Source organism: Solanum stenotomum, chromosome 11, assembly GCF_019186545.1.
Source record: "Solanum stenotomum isolate F172 chromosome 11, ASM1918654v1, whole genome shotgun sequence".
Classification (NCBI taxonomy): domain Eukaryota; kingdom Viridiplantae; phylum Streptophyta; class Magnoliopsida; order Solanales; family Solanaceae; genus Solanum; species Solanum stenotomum.
In genome coordinates this window covers 1,125,492-1,146,526 of record NC_064292.1, presented here as the reverse complement: position 1 = coordinate 1,146,526, position 21,035 = coordinate 1,125,492, and the positions used below count along the sequence as shown (strand labels likewise).

The 21,035-nt window shown below is 35.4% G+C and overlaps 1 protein-coding gene across 4 annotated transcripts; it reads left to right on the top strand.

Annotated features, from left to right (window-relative positions):
- The first annotated feature begins 3,431 nt into the window (after positions 1 to 3,431).
- LOC125844312 (NEDD8-activating enzyme E1 regulatory subunit AXR1-like) lies at positions 3,432 to 20,747 on the top strand. 4 transcript variants are annotated; one of them, XM_049523601.1, is made up of 16 exons: positions 3,432 to 3,588; positions 7,288 to 7,460; positions 7,536 to 7,699; positions 8,653 to 8,763; positions 9,055 to 9,134; positions 10,485 to 10,635; positions 10,733 to 10,826; positions 12,146 to 12,234; positions 16,699 to 16,772; positions 16,868 to 17,030; positions 17,800 to 17,885; positions 18,060 to 18,101; positions 19,843 to 19,926; positions 20,016 to 20,196; positions 20,324 to 20,422; positions 20,544 to 20,747. In XM_049523601.1, the coding sequence occupies exons 1-15, from the start codon at positions 3,551 to 3,553 to the stop codon at positions 20,405 to 20,407; spliced, it is 1,614 nt and encodes a 537-aa protein (XP_049379558.1). In that variant the 5' UTR covers positions 3,432 to 3,550; the 3' UTR covers positions 20,408 to 20,422; positions 20,544 to 20,747. The 4 variants fall into 4 exon arrangements, with proteins under 4 accessions (XP_049379558.1, XP_049379557.1, XP_049379556.1 ...); XM_049523600.1 differs by having other exon boundaries at positions 20,504 to 20,747; XM_049523599.1 differs by having other exon boundaries at positions 20,324 to 20,747.
- Positions 20,748 to 21,035: the final 288 nt, after the last annotated feature.

Sequence of the window (21,035 nt, the reverse complement as noted above, 5' to 3'; positions counted from 1 at the left end):
TGTTAGGTTTACTTATATAAAAATAAAAATCTACCTAATTATTTGATACATTTATAAATACTAGTTTTGACGCAGTGCGTTGCACGTGAAAATCAAACCATGTACCACACTATTTTTAAAAATAATATGAATATTGCTAAATAAAAAAAAAGACATTCTTAAAATCTCTTAGTTACACCTCTTAAATAAACTTTCTACTCCCTTCCCCATAGTGCATTACGTTGTTATTATTGTTTTGTAGGTGTTCTTACTTTTAATATAATATAATATAAATAAATATTGACATCAAATATAGAAGATATACTAAATTGGATGTTTTATCTAGAGTATTAGATTTATTTAACATTCATGTTATGGAGTGTTCTAATTTCACCGAACTTTAAGATTGTCAACGTTTGTAAATCAAATATGAGGTTTTAAGAAGAGAAGAATAGAAAACATAAAAAACCATAGTTTTAAAATGTGAGGAAACCCCACCATTTATAGTTAAAAATGTGTAGTATTAGTATGTTCATATTGTTTCTTATCATAAAAATATAGAAGATATACTAAATTGTGTGTTTTAAGAAGAATGATAATAATAATATATTTTTTTAAAACGTAGTTTAAAATTTTTATGAAGACCCTCTTTTTACAGCCAACAAAGGGTATTGTATGAAAAACTGCTCGTGGTGCCTTATCAAAAAGAAGTCACAACCCTTCAGAAAGGTCAAAACTCATCGGAAAAGTCACAACTCTTCGTAAAAGTCGCAACCATTCGAAAAAGTCACAACTCTTCGGAAAAGTCGCAACCCTATAGAAAAGTCACAACCCTTCAAAAAGGTCACAATTCATCAGAAAAGTTATCACTCTTCGAAAATGTCAAAATTCTTTCAATGTGAAAAGTTGTCTATCTTTAATATAATATAATATAATACACATAAATAAATATAATACAATATAAAATATAGAAAATATACTTCATTTGGTGTTTTAAGTTGGGGGTATTATAATAATTTAACATTTAAGTTATTAATTCATTCTTTTAAGGTAGTATAGATTATAGATAAAAAAAAAAAGAGATAGATATAAATTGGTCTAATTTTAGTTTGATATTAAATTTTTAAAAATAAAGAAGACTTTTAATTTAAGGATCATATGTAGAATATATAAAAATGTCTTTTAACTTTGTAATCTTAAAGATGCGTCCTCACCCCCAAGGAAAAAATTCTATATAAAACTGAATAAAAATAAAAGTACAACAAATAAATTGAAAATGAAAGAGTACTTATTAAATGTAGTTTGGCTTATTCAAACAAGTTATTGATCAAATACTTTTTCTTCAACAGTTCGAGACTTTTCAAATTTTGAACACCAAGTTGTAGTTTGCGCAACGGAAAATTATTGAACTTCTCGTCAAGGAAGAGTTGCTGTAAAAGTATATTTTATGGCTATGAAAATGAGTGTGTATATTAATTATCACGCTACTCTTCTCGTTTGAAGTTGAGTTATTTCATTCTCCTTTTTTCATCAATTTTTATTGATCTATCTAATTTACCCACAAAAAAATAAATTGTAATTGCATAATCCAACAACTCTCACAATCTTCCTTTTTGTTTAGTAGAAGAATAGAAAACTTACAAAATTCATAGTTTAAAAGTGTAAGAAACCCCCTCTATTTATAGACAACAAATGATAGTATGAAAATGTGTTTATCACGTTTTTTCAGATAAGTCACAATCCTTCAGAAAAATCACAACTTTTTGGAAAGGTCATAACTCATCGAAAAAGTCACAACTCTATAAAAAAAAGACACAACCTTTCGGAAAAGTCACTACCCATCAATGTGAAAAGGTGTCTGCATTTAATATAATATAGTGTATATAAATATAATATAAAATATAGAATATATAATGAGTTGGGTGTCTTAAGTTGGGGGTATTATAGTAATTTAACATTAAAGTTAGGGAGTTCATGCTTTTAAGGTAGTATAGATAGATATAGATATAGATAGATAGATAGATAAATCCATATAAAGATTTACTCCCTTTGTCCCAATTTATATGACTTACTTTCCTTTTTAGTCAGTCCCAAAAAGAATGACACATTTCTATTTTAAGTAACAATTTGCCTATAAAATGTCTTTTTTACCCTTGATGAAATGATTTACAACCACACAAATTTCTATCATTCATTTTGGACCACAAGTTTTAAAAGTCTTTCCATTTTTCTTAAAGTTTGTGCCAAATCAAAGTACATCATATAAAATGGGACGGAGGGAGTACATTTTTATTTGAAAATAACAATAATAATAATTGATCCAATACGATTACAAAGATTTAAAAAATATTAGCATCCCTCGTTATCGCTATGTAACGGAATTTGTAGATTGTAAAAACTTTTTTGAAGAATCAAGTGCAATTTTTGACAAATTTATAGCAATTTGTTTTTATGACTTTATGTAATGTATAAGATGGTAAAAATAAACAATGAAATAGATTGTATATTGAATGCAACTTTTATATAACATAAATTAGAAGTATTATTATTCAACTATACATAATTTACTATAAATGATTACTAATTAAGTAGTTCATAAAAATGACTATAAGTTAGATAAGTAGTATGTATATCAAATACTTATGCGTTTCAACCTCTAAACTTCGAGCTCCCAGATGAATTAATAAATTTAAAATCACTATTCATATTTTCAGGTTTTTGATTAAAAAATTATGTGAATTTATGTATTATTACTTTAAAAATAATTTAGTTTTTGCTGACATGGAGGTAAAATTTGAATGAAACCATTAGCCATTATTTCTTCCAAGTATATAAAAAAAATTATTGAGCATTCCGTACATAAAAATTTGGATAAAACCAATGTTAAAAAAAAGGCAAATTACAGAAATCACATATTTTTAAGGCAAAATTACAATTTATCCCTTAAAAGTTTATAATTACAGAAACCCCTCAAACGGATACAATAATATAAGCGCTGATACATTAATCTGATGCGCGGGATACATTAATCGTTAAGTAAGATATATTACATTTGATGTACATTTTATACATGATACACTAATCTGATGCGCGAGATACAATAATATAAGCGCTGATACATTAATCTGATGCGCGAGATACACTAATCTAATGCGCGAAAATGAGGGATTTTGGAAATTTGTAAAACTTATAGGAGATAATGGCAATAAGTAAACTAAAAGGTGAAATTTCTGTAATTTTTCCTAAGAAATAGATAAAAATTTGGGAAAAGACTAAAAATACACCAATATTGTAAATGTAAGGGACTATTAGTGTTCCATGCTAAAATTTTAAGGATTACTTTACATCTTAACCCAAAAATAATGTACTATTTTGAGCTATTTCTCAATATACATGCATCACTTTTTTAATATAAATTAAGTACTACTCTATTGATTGCAAAATTGTTGATGAGTATATTTCCCTTTTCCCTATATATATAGAACACCTACCCCCAATTCCTCCAAGGTTTTGCGTTCCCAGTACCAAGTTCTTCACTCTCTCTATCAGTCTTCTCACATAGTATACAACAATGGCGGAACCTAAAGTCAAATACGATCGACAGCTCAGGTGAATTGTTTGCTATACTTTTAAGGCTATGCTACGTTTTTTTTTTTTTGCTTTCGGTTTTTGTTATGATCTCTTTTTCTACCCAATTACTTTCTGAAACCTGTTACTACTCTACCATTGAACTTGTAGCTCTTACTGTTATCGCAATATCATAGCAGAAATCAGAAAATGCAGCAAAATCATATATATAATAGAAATATCAGTTGATTACGACTCAATCCTAAATAAGTTGAGGTTAGACAGGTAATGCTCTGTATCTAATGCACTATATTGAGGCTCATTTTGTTCCAATAATAGGTACTTTTGAGTTTTAAGTCAAGGATGAGAACCATGTCGTCTCCCGGGCATATCCTAATGGAGATAAAAATATTAGGTTACTTTTTTTTTTGGTGCTGGTGCTGGAGGTAGTAGGTAATCGTAGAATTAGTTTTGAGTTGCGTGCAAACTGATCAGAACACCACAATTAGTGAAAAAAAAGGGTGGAGGGAAGTCCTCCAGGTTTAAGTGTGTACCAAGTGGAATATTTTAGTAGAGAAGGAATAGGTGCAGCATCTGTGAATTTTTACATATTTATCCTTACAGCGACGGTGCAAAATTTGTGTCAAGCAGTAGTTGCATATATTCTGGAGTTACACCTAGCTTGGAGTAAGTTTATAGTCAATTGTGTTTAGTAGATACATGTTTAGTGTTGTTATTTGGATTGTCAATTGGATTATGCAAAACATGTTTCTCTGATAACGAGGTTGTAGTAGAAGGTATCAAGTAGTTTTTGAACAACAATTATAAATTATCCTCAATAACCTTCACTTTTTCATCAATAGTATCAGAATTAAGCTTTTAAAAACAAAATTTAACAAAATCCAGTTTATATTGAGGGGCAAGGACCATGGCTATAGATAACTGACACTATATGATTCCCAATATTTCTTAATAGAAGTTGCCATTTCACTCATCACTGAATCCTTACTATTTTTGTGTTTTTCCAATAACATTTCACTTCTCCATACATTAGGAAGTTACAAAATTTGCCGTGGGGTACTTGCATCCGAAAAAAAGTCTTAATGTCATTAGATGCCCTAAAATATGTAGCTACAAGCTCAACACCTTTCCATTCATCTTCAAAAAGGCCATGTTTAAAATCAGGATTAACCAAGTCATAATGAATATACACCTGCTTATACAAAAGAACACTTCCAATCATTTGATTGGTGGAATTCCACCGAATAGGCATATCTTGACATAGCTTTTTAGAACATGGTAGACCAAGGTTACGCACTCCACAAATTTCACTGTTTTTGTTTCTGAATTCTTGATATACTTAACATCTTCTCTAGTTTTCTCAATAGCTACATCAGCCTTCTCTAAACCCGCCTTAACAATTAAGTTAAGAACGTGATTTCCACAACGAGCATGAGGAAACTTTCCCTCACAAGCTAGTGAACGCATCAAAGACAAATGGTTTTTCAAATTATCTACCTCACTGTTATTGCAAGTAGCACTATCTAAAGTAAGGGTAAAGATTTTCTTTTCGATTCCCCATTCTTATAGAAAATCAATCAATAAATGACCTAAAACTGCATCCGAAAGTTGAGGAGGAACATGGCAAAAAATCAAAATCCTCTTCTGAGAAACTCAATTTAAGTCCACATAATGAGCTATTACATACATACAGCTATTAGATACTAATGAACTCCACATGTATGATGTCAAGCACACTCTACTAGATATCATCGCAAGCTGGAATACATGGAGAGTTGATAAGTTCATCAAGAAAGTCTGGGTGATGATCCCTGGAGTTATCTTTTGGTGTTTATGGACTGAAAGGAACTGTAGATGTTTTGATGGGATCTCAACTCCAAACCACTCTCTTTAAGCTAGATGTTTACTTATGTTGTGCAGTTGGGTTAATTTAACCCTTGTATTTAGCACTGAATAATTTCTTGACTTTGTTAGCTTTCTAGTACTAGTTTGAAGATTGTAAAGGGGCCTAGAACTTTTGCTTATGCTCTCTGTGAGCCCTTTTGCCTATTCTGTAAGTTTGTATCTGCTTGATGCTTTTTAGTGAAATACCTTACTTCATAACAAAAAGAAGATATCATCGCAAGCTCAATTTTTAGAAGTTCTTTTTCTCTTGCATACATATTCAGGATATCTGACTTGGCTGTGTTTCTTGATAATGTGCCTCATTATTGGATTTAAATACGAATGAATGTCCATGATGCCTTTATGTTCTACAAAACTGAAAGCAATTATGCATACATATGGACACTTCATATGACCAATGATATTTTCTCTCAATAATTTTTTTTGATCTATTGGTTCACTTTTTGGCTTGAACCTCTTTTCCCTTATTCAAAGAATGCTTTACCGACAAATTTGCCTCAGATTTGATGTTCCAGATGTAGGGGCCATTATGTAGTCTTGTTCACAAAGTGTGCATTGGACTTTAAACTTCCCATCACTAGAAATATCCGGCTCAAACCTAACAAAAGAATCTCAAACAACAAAAGTTTTCCTTTTGCCTTGTTTTAACTAAGTTGAAGTACTCTGTTCGCAAGAATCCGCATTACCTTCCATTGACATCTCTACCTAAACCAACAATTACATATTATGAATATTGTACACTCTGAAAGGGAAGCAGACAAAGGAGCACATGCACAGTAGTTCATGAACAAAATCAATAACAAGCAGGGCAAAATCACAAATTACCAGCCCCATTTGTCCAATTTTTCTTTCTCTAGAAATAAAAATTCAACCACCTCTTCACCACCACTATCCATCATCCTCAGTAATAGAGAGCAACAACATTTAACTTTACACAAAATTAAATCAGAAATTAATTAAAATAGAAAAATAAAAGAGGAGCGGGGAATTCCTATTAACCTAAAACGTCAATAAGAAGAAAAATGAGGAGGTGGAGGTAACAATAGTGCCTGATTACTCAGTGAGGTAGTGGTAGGAAGGGGGTAATGATTGAGGAGAAAAACAGAAAAAAGAAAAAGAGGGAGAGAGAGAGAGAGAGAGACTCTACGGAGAAGTCGTCGGAGACTGGACAGTGTTGGCTGGAGCTTGGGTGGTGTTGGCCGAAGGAAGAGGCATATGCTATAGCAGGTAGAGTCAGTAGCACATTTCTTTTTTGATATGGATAATTGGTATATTGTAGGTTTTATCCATTTTATCCATATTTTAAGTGGATAATATGGGTTGACCCATATTTAGCTCATTTTTTAAATGTCACGTATACAACCCATTTGAAATGGGTTGGTTGAATGGATGGCCATTTTTATTTACCCTTTGCCGACTCTACTTAGTGGCATATAAGGCAGATACAATGTACATATCACACAAGACACATATCATTTGATGTGTTAAGCATATGTTAACTATAGGACTTGAATTTATTTACCCACGCAGCCACGCTCATCGTAAAGTTAGACACTCCCTCTATCCCAATTTATGCGATGGACTTTCCTTTTTAGTCAGTGCCAAAAAGAATGATACCTTTCTATATTTAGAACTGAAAAAGGTCAAATTATGCCTTAAAGTATCTGAAATTGAGTAGATATTCCCTTTGTTAATAGTTTAACTCAGATATGCTCTTTATTTAATCGGAACCCACAATTAACCTAATTAGCTGATTACTAAGTGAAAAAGAGCCAAGTATGTGAAATTGCAGATAATAATGAAGCTCTTTTGCAGGATATGGGGTGAGCAAGGACAAGCTGCGCTGGAGAAAGCCAGTATCTGCTTACTTAACTGCGGTCCAACTGGTTCCGAAACTTTGAAAAATCTTGTTCTTGGTGGGGTTGGAAGCATCACTGTTGTTGATGGTTCCAAGGTTGAAGTGGGTGATCTTGGAAATAATTTCATGGGTATGTAATATGGTTGTATGTTTGCATCTACAGCTTTAGAAAGCAAACTTATTTTTTCTCTCCTATTTCTGGTAGTTGATGAATCAAGTGTTGGCGAATCGAAGGCAAAGTGTGTGTGCACATTCCTTCAAGAGTTAAATGATGCTGTTAAAGCCAAGTTTATAGAAGATTGCCCCGAGGAACTGATTGAGACAAATCCATCATTCTTTTCTCAGTTTACCTTGGTCATAGCTACACAGGTCACATGAATCATCTTGTTCTCATAAAAACATTTGACTTTGGCAGGATCCTGTGTTCCCAACTTTTTTTAGAACTTAGATATCTTTATCAGGAAGGCTTCTTTATACTTTTTTTTTTTTAAAAACTGGTAATGTTGTATTCCTCCGGATTATGGATATGCTGGAGACCTTCAAAAGAGGAACAAAACAAAAAAAGAGAGAAGGGGAGAAACTACTTACAGAGAGCCTAACAGATCTACACTACCTCCCTGCATATATTTATGTCTGTGTGTGTGTGTGTGTTATATTTATATGATGTATACACACTCACTCTCATATAGTCTTATAATACACACCAACTGTATTAATTTCTTTTCGTGTTCATTTTGAGAGAACTTTTGTTACAGTTTCATTTTAGTAGAATCTGCTTTATCTGAATTCTGATTATGTTTTATGACTGGAGAATTTCTGGAAAATTCTGTACTGTGTAGCATGCCAATTTTGAAGAGTCCTGACAATTATGCCTCTTGACTAGGACTTTGCGAGTTACAATCATTTCAGGACACTTCTTATCTACTGTGTAGTATGTTGAATTTTGAGTGTATCTGTACTTCTGAACTAGTACTTTGTGAGTTGCAATCTTTCCAATTTTTTGATACTCTGAAATATGTGATGATATTTGTTGCCATCTCCTTTTTGAAAGAGGTAGGAGCATGTTGATTTGAAAAATTGTACAAGTAGTTTTTGTATCTGCATAATTATGGTAACAGGTTATCCAGTCTTTAATTGTAGAAGCAACAACAACCCCCTTCTCCCCCTTAAAAAAAGAGAACAAAGATTCAAGCAAAGTACTGATCTGTTTCCTTTGCCATTAGGTCATTTAAATGCATAATATGGCTAATTGTCTATCAGCAGATACCAGGACAAGGAAATTTCTGACAATTTTTTCTTTTGCTTTGTCTTTTCTATTTCAGCTGGTTGAAGATTCCATGGTGAAATTGGACAGAATCTGTCGGGAGGCAAATATTATTTTAATATTTGCACGTTCCTATGGTCTCATGGGTCTTGTCCGGATCAGTGTGAAGGTAATCTTAATGCTGCTTTCTTACTATTTTAGGACTGATCCAACTTTGAAATCCAGTACTGATAGAGAACTGTGGTCCAGAGCAGAGACTACCCATCAATCCATTATGATGGATTTCTTGTCAGGATCGTTTTTATTGTGAGGAACTAACTTGTAGAGAAGCAACTGTCAAGTGATAGGAGCAGAGTGAAACAATGAATGAGCAAAGAATTAACGATGAGTTTGGTTGATAAAGCTCTCAGCAAACATAATATCATTTCTGTGTTGACCAGAATTTATCTTCTATCTGCAGGAACATACAGTAATTGAATCGAAGCCTGATCATTTTCTAGATGATCTTCGCCTTAATAACCCATGGCCAGAACTTACGAGGTCAGCCTTTTCTTTGTGCTTTTCTCTATGCTTGACATGTTAGAGTTCTACAATAAATAATGATCTGTTCACTTAGCACCATCTCTTATTTTTAAACACATGTGCACCCTTGTGTCTTATATTTCTTAGGATGATTTTGTGGAGTGGGGAGTATATGCCAGGAAGTAGGGGCACCCAAGAGTGTAGTATAATGATCAATCAAGTGGGCCCGGAGACCAAGATTCGGATTTCAGTAGAGAGTAAGACAAAAAATCACTTGGTGATTCTTTTCATCTGCCTAAGCCTTGATACCAAACTTACCTGATACTTGTGCTGGTGGAAGGTAGAAGGAACCGGTGAAATAACCGATATGCACAAGTTGGCCTAGACACCGTCGTTGTTGAAAAAAGATATTCTAGGGAGTAGAGGCTATAACATTATCCTTTTCTTACAAGTTGTGGATGATATCACCATATTCTTGTCAGATCATAAAAGCGGCTTCATTTATGATCTGATAAGAATATGGTAATAACTTGGAAGAAAAGGGTAGTCGTACTCCCTAGTATATCTATTTTACATTGCCAGGTAATGTCTAGTACTGCATTGGTTTGGTCTTCAATAGGTGGTGCCAGGCACGATCAGAGAAGTATTGGTTAACAGGAGATTCAGAGGATGAGAGAGAAGACACAGGGTAGGAGTTGTTGCTCTACTAGAACCTATGTGGACTATTTGGAGAGAGAAATAGGAGAGCATTTGATAGTATAGAGGAGGACTATGTACACCTAAGAAATAGCGTCCTTTTCTGGATTTCCTCTTGGTGCACCCGTGAGGTCCTGGTAGATATGTAGGTATATAGAATATTGGCTGTCGTTTGCAGAAAATCACATCTTTTTATAAAACTTTTTACTTTTCGGTATACTTATTTATTGTATGTGGGTTTTTGATGCCCTTTGTGTATAATCAGAGGAATATTGAATGGAGGATAACTGATGATTTATAACTTTCTACTTCGTTGTTGAACTTCTGAAATGGCTTTGAAGATGAAATGTTAATATTGAGGGTATTTTTGTCTTTCTGGATGTTTATTCAGGTATTAGTAATACCTATCTTGTTATTCCATCATTTACCCAGTATAAAGCAATACAGTATTTGAGGCATAACTTATACAGTATTAGCTATGCAGGAATTGAGAACACGAACCAAACGCTGGATTAATTAGTACATAATTTTATACAATGATTATTTTGTCTAATACACCAAACCAAAATACCATATGTTCTTTCTCCTTGTTAGCAATTACATTTTCCCCCCATTGAAAGAAGGCAAGAGATAAAGAAAAGAAAGGGCTGATTTCATACGTATCCCTTACAGGTTCACAGAAACGATTGATTTGAACACAACTGATGCTGTTGTACATAAACACACACCATATATTGTTATCCTTGTTAAGATAGCAGAGGAATGGGCAAATACTCATGGTGGAAATCTTCCTTCAACCAGGGAAGAGAAAAGGCAATTCAAGGTTATAAATATTTTTTATATGCTTCTAAAATTTCATCCTTAATCGTTCTCTTTTGGTCCATCTAAGGTTTATTTGGTCTATTTCTTGAATGTCTTAGGATTTAATTAAGTCCAAGATGATCACAGCGGATGAAGAGAACTATAAAGAAGCCATGGAAGCTTCATACAAGGTCTTTTCTCCACGAGGAATTGGTGAGAACTTTTGCTAATTGTGATATGTTAGAAGCTATAATGTTTTTCCATCTCCTCTAAATGTTATTGGTGGTTACTTCTTATAGTCTGTTGAGTCTTTGGGATGCAATCTTAATGATATAAACCTTGTTTTTAGTGGATAGTGGTTTCTTTTCACTGACATTGTATCCACATTAATAACAAAAAATTTCTTTAGTCCATCTATGTTTTCAAATATTTCTTTAGGCAGCTGTCAACGTGATGTCATGGGGACAATCTTATGCAGTTTCGAAGAGATTTCATAGTAGAAGTAAGAAGATCAAAATAAATATTTTCTACTATTAAATCTCCCAAATCTCTTGGAAGCTGCATCGAGCTAATCCCATAACCAAGCCTTGCAGTACTCCAGCTTTAATAATACACGATTTGAAAGTTTTGTTGAGAGTACAATTATTGTTCTTCTAAATTAAAATCTCTGGAAATTTCTTTGAAGCTGCATAACACTTTCATCTTTTGAATCCCATTTTAAAAAATATTAGGGATATTTCTCTTTTACTATTGAATAAAGATATTCTCCTAATTGTGTGTGAATCTAGAGTCATGTGATAAAACAAGACTAGGATGTGGGGTGGGGGATGCATTGTGTTCTATTAAAAACTAGTCGACTAGAATGGACGTTTTCTGTATCTGCAGATAAACTCAATAACTTCAGACTTCAGAGTAGTAGTTAGATGTACCAAGATATATGAAGTAAAGTAAAATCGACATAGATAATTTTTATACTAGTTTGCGTACTGATGTGGTACCTACATCCAGTCTCCTTGAGCAACAAAGTTATATTATTCCTTCTCAGTTTTCAGTTGACTACAATGATGGTTTTAGAAATCATTCACCAACAACGATTTTCTCTGAACTCCTTTCAGTCAATTACAACTGTGGTTTTAGAACTCTGTTCACCACCAACAATTTTCTCTCAAACCTTTGGTTTTCCAAGCCCTCCAAAGAAACTTAACTCCTGACACAACTTTTCTCTTTTCACCTCAGACTTTCTTTTTCTTTAATGCAATAGGATAACTCTGTGATAGAAGTCTTTTGGAGCGATACATATCCTAAAGAATAAGTGGATCTAGAGTTGATATGAAGACTTCCATTTCTAACTTGTAATGGTATCATAGTTACTGTATATACTTAGTTCATCAAACAAAACGAATACTCACGAAAAAGAATTTTTCTGGAACTTGATATTATGTCGGTTTCAATATAGTTATGCGGAATCTTAATTTGGAACAGGCATGATCAGGTTGGAAATGTATAATTGACTTTTCTCTTTTGTCTACCAGGTGCAAACTTACAGAAGATTATTGATGACAGCTGTACAGAAGTTGATTCAAATTCATCTGATTTTTGGGTGATGGTAGCAGCACTGAAGGTAACTTGCATTTTCTTGGAAAAACAATAGTAGGAAGAAAGGGGGAAAACAAGTTATACAATTAATGCAGCTCAGTTAGTTGCATTAACCTGATTAAAAGAAGAATTCATGAGTTGACAGCTCTACTTAAAACATGATTTTGCCTGCTGATGTTTTTGTTACTCTTGTCCATTTCTTTAGCTCTAAATAGCAAATTGATGTCTAAATCAGTCCATACATTTGATAGCTTTAAGTTGATTGTAAAGTGTCGAAGTACCAGTTCCACTGGTTCTTCTCTTGGTGAGGCTGCTTGTACATGTTTTAGTTTCTTCATTTAAATTTTCCTTGTGTGCCTTTTCCTTCAAAAAGTGAAAGGGGGCAGGAGATGTAGGGAAGTGCCTTCACTAAGTTCTTTACCCGAGTAATGCTAGGCCAAAGGCTTTAGCTTTGTCCTCTATAGTGCCTATGGTCCTTTTAACCTCTGTGTCTAGGTTGCTAGACCACATTTGCACTAGAAAATTTGAGTTGCAAAGTTGTCTAGAGAAGTGTAGAATATTTTGGGAACTAATTTGAGATTCCTTGAAAAATAATCTTCCCATTAGTCAATGTCATTCTTTTAATTTGTATATGCATTATTCTTGTGAGAAATATATACGAAAAATATTATTGAATTGTGTATCTAAATAGTTACATTGAGACCCTATTTATAGACACTACATTGGAATCCTTTTCCAACTAGGATTCCTATTCTTATTCCTATTCCTATTCCTATTCCTATTTCTATTCTAAGTAGGAAATACTTATTTCTATTCTAACACTCCCCCTCAAGCTGGTGCATACAAATCATATGTACCTAGCTTGTTACAGATGTAATTAATACGAGGACATGTGAGGGACTTGGTGAAGATATCTGCAAGCTGATCATTTGACTTCACAAATTTCGTAACAATATCTCCCGAGAGTATCTTTTCTCTGACAAAGTGACAGTCAATCTCAATGTGCTTAGTCCTTTCATGAAACACTGGATTTGATGCGATATGAAGAGCCGCTTGATTATCACACACAAGTTCCATCTGATCAACTTTGCCAAATTTTAGTTCTCCCAGCAACTGTTTGATCCAAACTAGCTCACAAGTTGCTGTCGCCATTGCTCGATATTCTGATTCTGCACTAGATCGAGCAACCACATTCTGTTTCTTACTCTTCCACGACACCAAATTACCTCCTACTAAAACACAATATCCGGATGTCGAACGTCTGTCAGAGGGTGATCCTGCCCAATCAGCGTCTGTATATCCAATGATATGCTCATGGCCTTGATCCTCAAAGAGTAGTCCTTTACCGGGAGCTGACTTTATATATCGTAGAATACGAACAACTGCTTCCCAATGACTATCACAAGGGGAAGTCATAAACTGACTTACAACACTCACAGGAAAAGAGATGTCAGGTCTAGTCACTGTGAGATAATTCAACTTTCCAACAAGTCGTCTATACCTTTCAGGATTACTAAGTGGCTCCCCCTGTCCTGGAAGGAGTTTAACATTCGGATCCATAGGAGTGTCAACAGGTCTACATCCCATCATTCCTGTCTCCTCAAGAATGTCTAAGGCATACTTGCGTTGAGAAATAACAATACCTGATCTAGACTGAGCAACCTCAATACCTAGAAAATACTTCAATCTGCCAAGGTCTTTAGTTTGGAAGTGCTTAAAGAGATGTTGCTTCAAATCGGTGATACCATCTTGATCATTACCGGTGATAACAATATCATCAACGTAAACAACCAAATAGATACATCGACTTGGTGCAGAATGCCGATAAAACACAGAGTGATCAGCTCCACTACGAGTCATGCCAAACTCCTGAATTACTGTGCTGAACTTCCCGAACCAAGCTCGAGGAGACTGTTTTAGACCATAGAGTGACCTGCGCAATCGACATACAAGGCTACTAGACTCCCCCTGAGCAACAAAACCAGGTGGTTGCTCCATATAGACTTCTTCCTCAAGATCACCATGCAGAAAAGCATTCTTAATGTCCAACTGATGAAGAGGCCAATGACGAACGGCAGCCATAGATAGAAAAAGACGAACAGATGCAATTTTAGCCACAGGAGCGAAAGTGTCACTATAATCTAGCCCAAATATCTGAGTATACCCTTTGGCAACAAGGCGAGCCTTAAGTCGATCAACTTGACCGTCTGGACCAATTTTAACTGCATAAACCCAACGACAACCAACAGTAGATTTACCTGCAGGAAGGGAGACAAGCTCCCAAGTACCACTCTTATGTAAAGCAGACATCTCATCAACCATAGCCTGCCTCCATCCAGAATGAGAAAGTGCTTCACCTGTAGTCTTAGGAATGGAAATAGAGGACAAAGACGACACAAATGCATAATGGGGTGATGATAGACGATGATAACTTAAGAAGGTATAATGTGGGTTAGTATTTCGAGTGGATCGTATACCTTTTTGAAGTGCAAGCGGTTGGCTAGGAGGAGGCAAGTCCGCAGTAGGAGCAGGGTCTGGCGCATGACATGAATCATCTGGGACTAGGGTTGGACGTGGACGGCGATGATAAGTTAGTAGTGGTGGCACTACAACTGGAGATGTAGAAGTAACCGTAGATTCCTCAAAGGTTGGCACAGGTAAAACCTGAGGTATGGGTAAGACCATAGAGACATCGGGATGATCAGAAGATGTATAGTAAGGCTGAGACTCAAAAAATGTAACATCAGCGGACATAAGGTATCGATGAAGATCATGTGAATAACAACGATACCCTTTTTGGACTCGAGAGTAACCAAGAAAGACACATTTGAGGGCACGAGGAGCTAATTTATCTTTTCCTGGGGCTAAGTTATGAACAAAGCATGTGCTCCCAAAGACACGAGGAGGGATAGGATAGAGATGTGACTGAGGAAACAGTATGGAATGGGGAACCTGATTCTGAATAGAAGAAGAGGGCATTCTATTTATCAAATAACAAGACGTAAGAACTGCATCTCCCCAAAAACGCAGTGGAACATTGGATTCAAGGAGAAGAGTACGAGCGGTCTCAATAAGATGCCGATTTTTTCTTTCAGCTACACCATTTTGTTGAGGGGTGTATGGACAAGTAGTCTGGTGAATAATGCCTTGGTGAGTCATAAACTCCTGAAATTGGGAGGATAAGTATTCTAAGGCATTATCACTACGAAAAGTACGAATAGAAACACCAAACTGATTTTGTATTTCAGCAAAGAAACTTTTGAAAATAGAAAATAACTCAGAACGATCTTTCATTAAGAAAACCCAAGTACATTTTGAATAATCATCAATGAAACTAACAAAATAACGAAATCCTAAGGTGGAACTGACTCTACTAGGACCCCAAATATCTGAATGAACTAATGAAAAAATAGACTCTGAACGACCCTCAGTACTACGAGAAAACGTAGCATGAGTGTGTTTCCCAAGTTGACACGACTCCCAATCTAATGTGGATAAACTAGACAAACTAGGCACCATCTTTTGCAGTTTGGACACCTTGACCCTTGCACCACAGCTCAACCGAGGAAGCCCAAGATAAATAGTTTGAACTTCCCAATAAAAGTTCTGAAGTGATTATAGGGCTAGAACTTCCAATCCCCATATTTTTGGAACCAAAAACATCACACCCAAAAGACATTATGCTAAATTTGTCTCGGAAAATTCAAATCTCAAAGAAAAGTCGCCGGAAACTACCCGGAAATAGCCGGAACCCTAATTCCGGCGATCGGATCTGGTCAAAAACAGTATGGGCCTGGTCGGAATGGCTGGACGACCCCAACTGTCAAAAAAAATCTCAAAAAATATGATCAGAAAAGGTCTCACGCGCCGGCGCGTGAGACAGAACTCGCCGGAAACTGCCACCTCCGATCGGCGCGTGAGAGCGCGTGGGGTGGTGTTTTCCGGTGGTTTTGGCTGGGGTTTGGTCGCGGGGGCTTTCTGAGCCTCGTGGTGGTGTTGGTTTTCGCACAACACCCACAGAAAGAAAAAAGAATAACAAAATCAGACCCAACAGTCACCGGAAATTGACATAGACATACGGTGACTTGTTTGTTCTCACCAATGCTCTGATACCATGTGAGAAATATATACGAAAAATATTATTGAATTGTGTATCTAAATAGTTACATTGAGACCCTATTTATAGACACTACATTGGAATCCTTTTCCAACTAGGATTCCTATTCTTATTCCTATTCCTATTCCTATTCCTATTTCTATTCTAAGTAGGAAATACTTATTTCTATTCTAACAATTCTTTTAGGATCCACAGGAAACTAGCACCTTATCTCTCCTTATTTTACTTCAAAAGTTTGTTCTTTTTCTTTTGCAGCAACTAAATAATCGTTGGCAACCTGTATCAAGCAGCCTACTTAAGTTCCCTTATTGATATTTCTTTGCATTGGTTGAAATTGGTGATCAATGTGATTTATTGTTTTTCTCTCTCTAGGAGTTCATAGCTAATGAAGGTGGTGGGGAGACACCTCTTGAGGGGTCGATACCAGATATGACATCATCAACTGAGTTAGTGGTTTAAGTTTCTTCACAACACATTAATTTTTTTATTAAAATTTACAGGACTTCGTTTATTGATGCTTATACTGTTGACTCTATTGCAGATTGTATGTAAACTTGCAAAAAACTTACCAAGCCAAGGCCGAGGCTGATTTTCTTGTTATGGAGCAAAGAGTCAGGGATTTACTTAAGAAAATCGGTAGGGATCCCGCCAGCATATCCAAGGCAAACATAAAGAGCTTCTCTAAAAATGCAAGGAAGCTTGCTGTAAGGGCATTTCCCCTTTCCCCTTTCATTAGTTGAATGCTCATTCATCTAGAATTGTTTATTTGTGCTACGTGAATCTTCTTTCAGTTTGACAATTCGGAACACATTGCAACTCTGATACAGAGAGATTCCCCTGATTTTAAGTTTGTGATCCCGTCTGTTTTTTCGCTTTTCTCAAAGCTCTTTTTTGTCTCTAACCCTCTCCTCCAAGTGGTAAAATTTGGCTTCATTCTGAGGAGCCATCTAGAAAAGACGCTAATTGTTAAATGGGTCACCTTGCTCAGCACGTGCCTTCTAGGTCCTTCACTACGGCTACAAAGGGGGTGGGATCCTGTCAGGCAGAGGGTGCTAGGTTGGAAACTCACATTTCCTGGTCTTGCCCCACCTGTTGATTCAAGCAGTTGTCTGAAAGTTCTCAATGGTTCAGAAGAAAAACTATTTGCTTCACTACTCTGTTGGGGGAATAATCTTAAAATCTCCTCCTCCTACATGCATGATTAATGATTTTGGTGGTTGATTTTGTTGTTATGTTAGTGATAGGATATTACAATAATGATGCTTTGTTTTTTCAATATATATCAAGGTGATGACTGTTGGAACCAAATTTTCAAGAAACTTACTGACATGATGATGCATGTTTTGTGATCTTAAAGATAACAATGATTCCCACCACTAATTGTCAGCAAACTCCATTTCAAATTTGAGATCCTTATTTCTGAATGGATGTTTTAGTTTCTAGTCATTAAATTTTCTCTTTTAATTATGTCAGGTTTGCAGATATCGCCTCATTGAGGAGGAGTTCAACTCTCCTGTCCAATCAGAGTTACAGAAGTATCTGACAGATGAGGATCATGGGTATGTAATTGCTTACTGTAGGAATATGGTTTGACATGGTCGAATCACTTCAAGTTGGCAAAATCATCTGTGATATAAATTGAAGTAGAAAGGGCTTCTTGGGATCATTTAAGCTATTTGAACCCACATGATCCTTTCATGATACTTTGATTGTTTTGTGATACCAAATAACAGGACTTTGCAAGAAGCCAACTCTCTTAAAGTACTTCCTGAAAAGTAAGTTTATCCAAGCTAAAGCCCCCTGCCATTTCGTGGTAGATTTCTTTTTCTGGATCCATTTTCCCAGGGCTTCTAATGAAGTAACATATGCAGTTCCAAATGTTGAAATATAGATTTTAAAGTCATAATTTAGGTTATCATGACCTTTCTGTTGAAGTAGGAGTATTTCGAGTTCTTTAAATGAATCTCTCTTTAAGTTGTCTGCGTGCTTGACTTGATGAAGTGCACTATTTAGTCTAGAGGCCTCTATGTTATCAGCCAACTAGGATTTGATTGAAAACTACTTTGCAAGTGATTCTCACTTTTTGTTAAGCAAGACAGAGAGAGCAAAAAGGTAATAAGAAGTCATATGACTAACTTCCTAGTGATGCTAATAAAAGCGTAAGTGGAAGCTTGGTAGGAATAAAATAAGCATTGCCTTGTGGATGAGAAGTTGCTGATTCATATTATATAGTCTTTTTTGGTTAGAGGACTATATTTAATTAAGCAAGGATTAGGATGGAGCAGGGGGGGAGCTATAGTTTGACTTATGGGTTCTGCAGAACAACTTTGGTCCAGACTTTGTATTTGAGTTTAAATATCCACTTAGTATATATAAATAATTTATCAAGAATCCGGTGAACTTGCCTTTTGTAGACTTCAGAACCCACAATCTCTAAATCCTAGCTCTGCCCCTGGGATGGAGTTGCTTCTGAAGAGTTACTTTGTTTGTTTCTGTTGGTTACCTTACACTTTGTCTTAAATGTCTTTTGGAGATGGTGTATTTTCTAGTTCTTGCGGTAGTCATGCTGATAGTGCACTGGAGCACCACTTATTCATATCAATGGTACCTTGTACGAAGAAATGGTAATCAATGGTTAATTGGGAAAAAAGTAAAAGAAAAGAGAGTTGTGAAATACTTTTGTCGCTAGACCTAGAACTGCAGCCTACTTGGTCATTCAGGATGCTTGACTGGGAACTGGCATTATGTTTTTCAGCCAAAAGATATTTGACAGTCCAATCTTTTGTTGGTCCTGGGTTGACTTGAAAAATATTAGTGATGTAATATTGATCAAGCTGAGAAATATTTGGGATGTAATATTGTTCAAGCTTTGTTTGAAATGCTTTCCACCACAAAGTTAGGATGTGGAATCAGAGAAACACTGGCTACAGTTATAGTATTCGATGCTTAGTGGAAATGATGATAGACACTCGGTCTTTGAAGCAATATAGCCGTTGGGATGCTGTAAAGTGGTTTGTTGTATTAACAATGACTCTCTGATGTATTTGTCAGTTCTTTTCCCATGAGTGGACCACCTTTGGCATCTGAATGTAAGGATAAAAAAAGAAGTTTAAGAAGAGTCTGACTTGAGATATTAATTGTTGTATAAAGGAGTTCCCGAATTAAATCTCTTCCCACCCTTCTTCTTTTTCAATTTATGTTTCATATTGAATGAAATACATGTTGGCCAAAAAGGAATATTTCCTCATTTATTTTCTTCTGTTAATTTGAACCCTGTAACAAAGAAAATTTTAATCTTCTGCTTTACTCAGTCCGCTGATAGTTGTCAACATGAAAAACTTTCCAAGTGCATTCATTCTGCAGTATATTTATTTGTTCATTTAGTTGATATTCTTGTAGACAACAGATATTCTGTGTGCAGAATGGACACTCAAAGCGTATCTTTTTGTGAATTTGTTAAAATTTTGCATAAGAACTCTTTCATTTGGTACTTTTTTCTACCCCTTTTTATGACAGTACTGCTGCGGGTCTTTATATTCTTCTTCGAGCAGCTGATCGGTTTGCTGTTAACTATAATAAATTTCCTGGTCAATTTGACAGGTAAAAGCTGATGTTTTTCTCATCCAAACAATTTTATCTTTTTGGAAAAGTTTATTATGGCTCGCTAACCTTAAGAAATATTTTGGTAGTGAGATGGATGAGGATATATCCCGGTTAAAAACTACGGCTGTTGGCCTACTCAATGACCTTGGTTGCAATAGCTCCGCCTTATCAGAGGACCTTATTAATGAGATGTGCCGGTATGGTGCTTCTGAGCTTCATGTCGTGTCTGCCTTCGTCGGAGGTGTTGCATCACAAGAAGTAATCAAGGTTTGGATCTCCTCCAAATATTTTCATCTTGAATATTGTTTTTCATCAAAACATCTAGTTTACTGGACATATAGCTACGTGCCATAGGAGCGGTAATCTGAGGTATATTATGTTGTGTTTGCTGCAGCTCATCACGAGACAATTCATTCCCATGTCCGGGACATTCATCTTTAATGGGATTGATAACAATTCCCAGCTGTTGTTGCTATAGTCTCCAAATTTACAGGCATGTCCTTTCTCTCACTTTTAGGCTGCGGTTTTAGGTTCGATGGAACTGATAGTTTTTCGCTTTCACTCCCCTTGGCAGATTGCATGTTTGACAGATCTCAGTCTTTGTGTTTTTTCAGAGCTCCAACTTTGCAAGTGAAAAGCAAAGTTGCCATACTTCTTTGATTAGCAGTAAATTTAGGATCAATGAAAGAGGTTTAACAAGAAAGTACTATTTCCAGTTTTGCACACAAACAATATTATTTCCAAGGGATGAAAAATGCTACTTTTCAGTTGTAAGTAAAGAGTTTAACTTCTATACACTAATACGTAGTTGATTGGGAGTTTCGTCATCTCGACCCACCAATGAAACCAGAGTCTACAGAGTTGGTTATTTTGCCCCGATTTTCCGCTTCATTTTCTTGGTTGATTATTCTCAAGGGAGGAAGAAACTCAGTACCATATGCTTGGCAATCCTTGGTAGAGCTTTATAACTTATTTATGATTTCGTGCTTAACACAGTAAACAAACAAATAGGTGGTCTTTCCAGTTAGGTTAAACAAAAGCTTTCCCCTCACATCTCGGTCACTTTTACCTTTTCGTTAATTTGTAATTAAAAAATAATAGAAAAC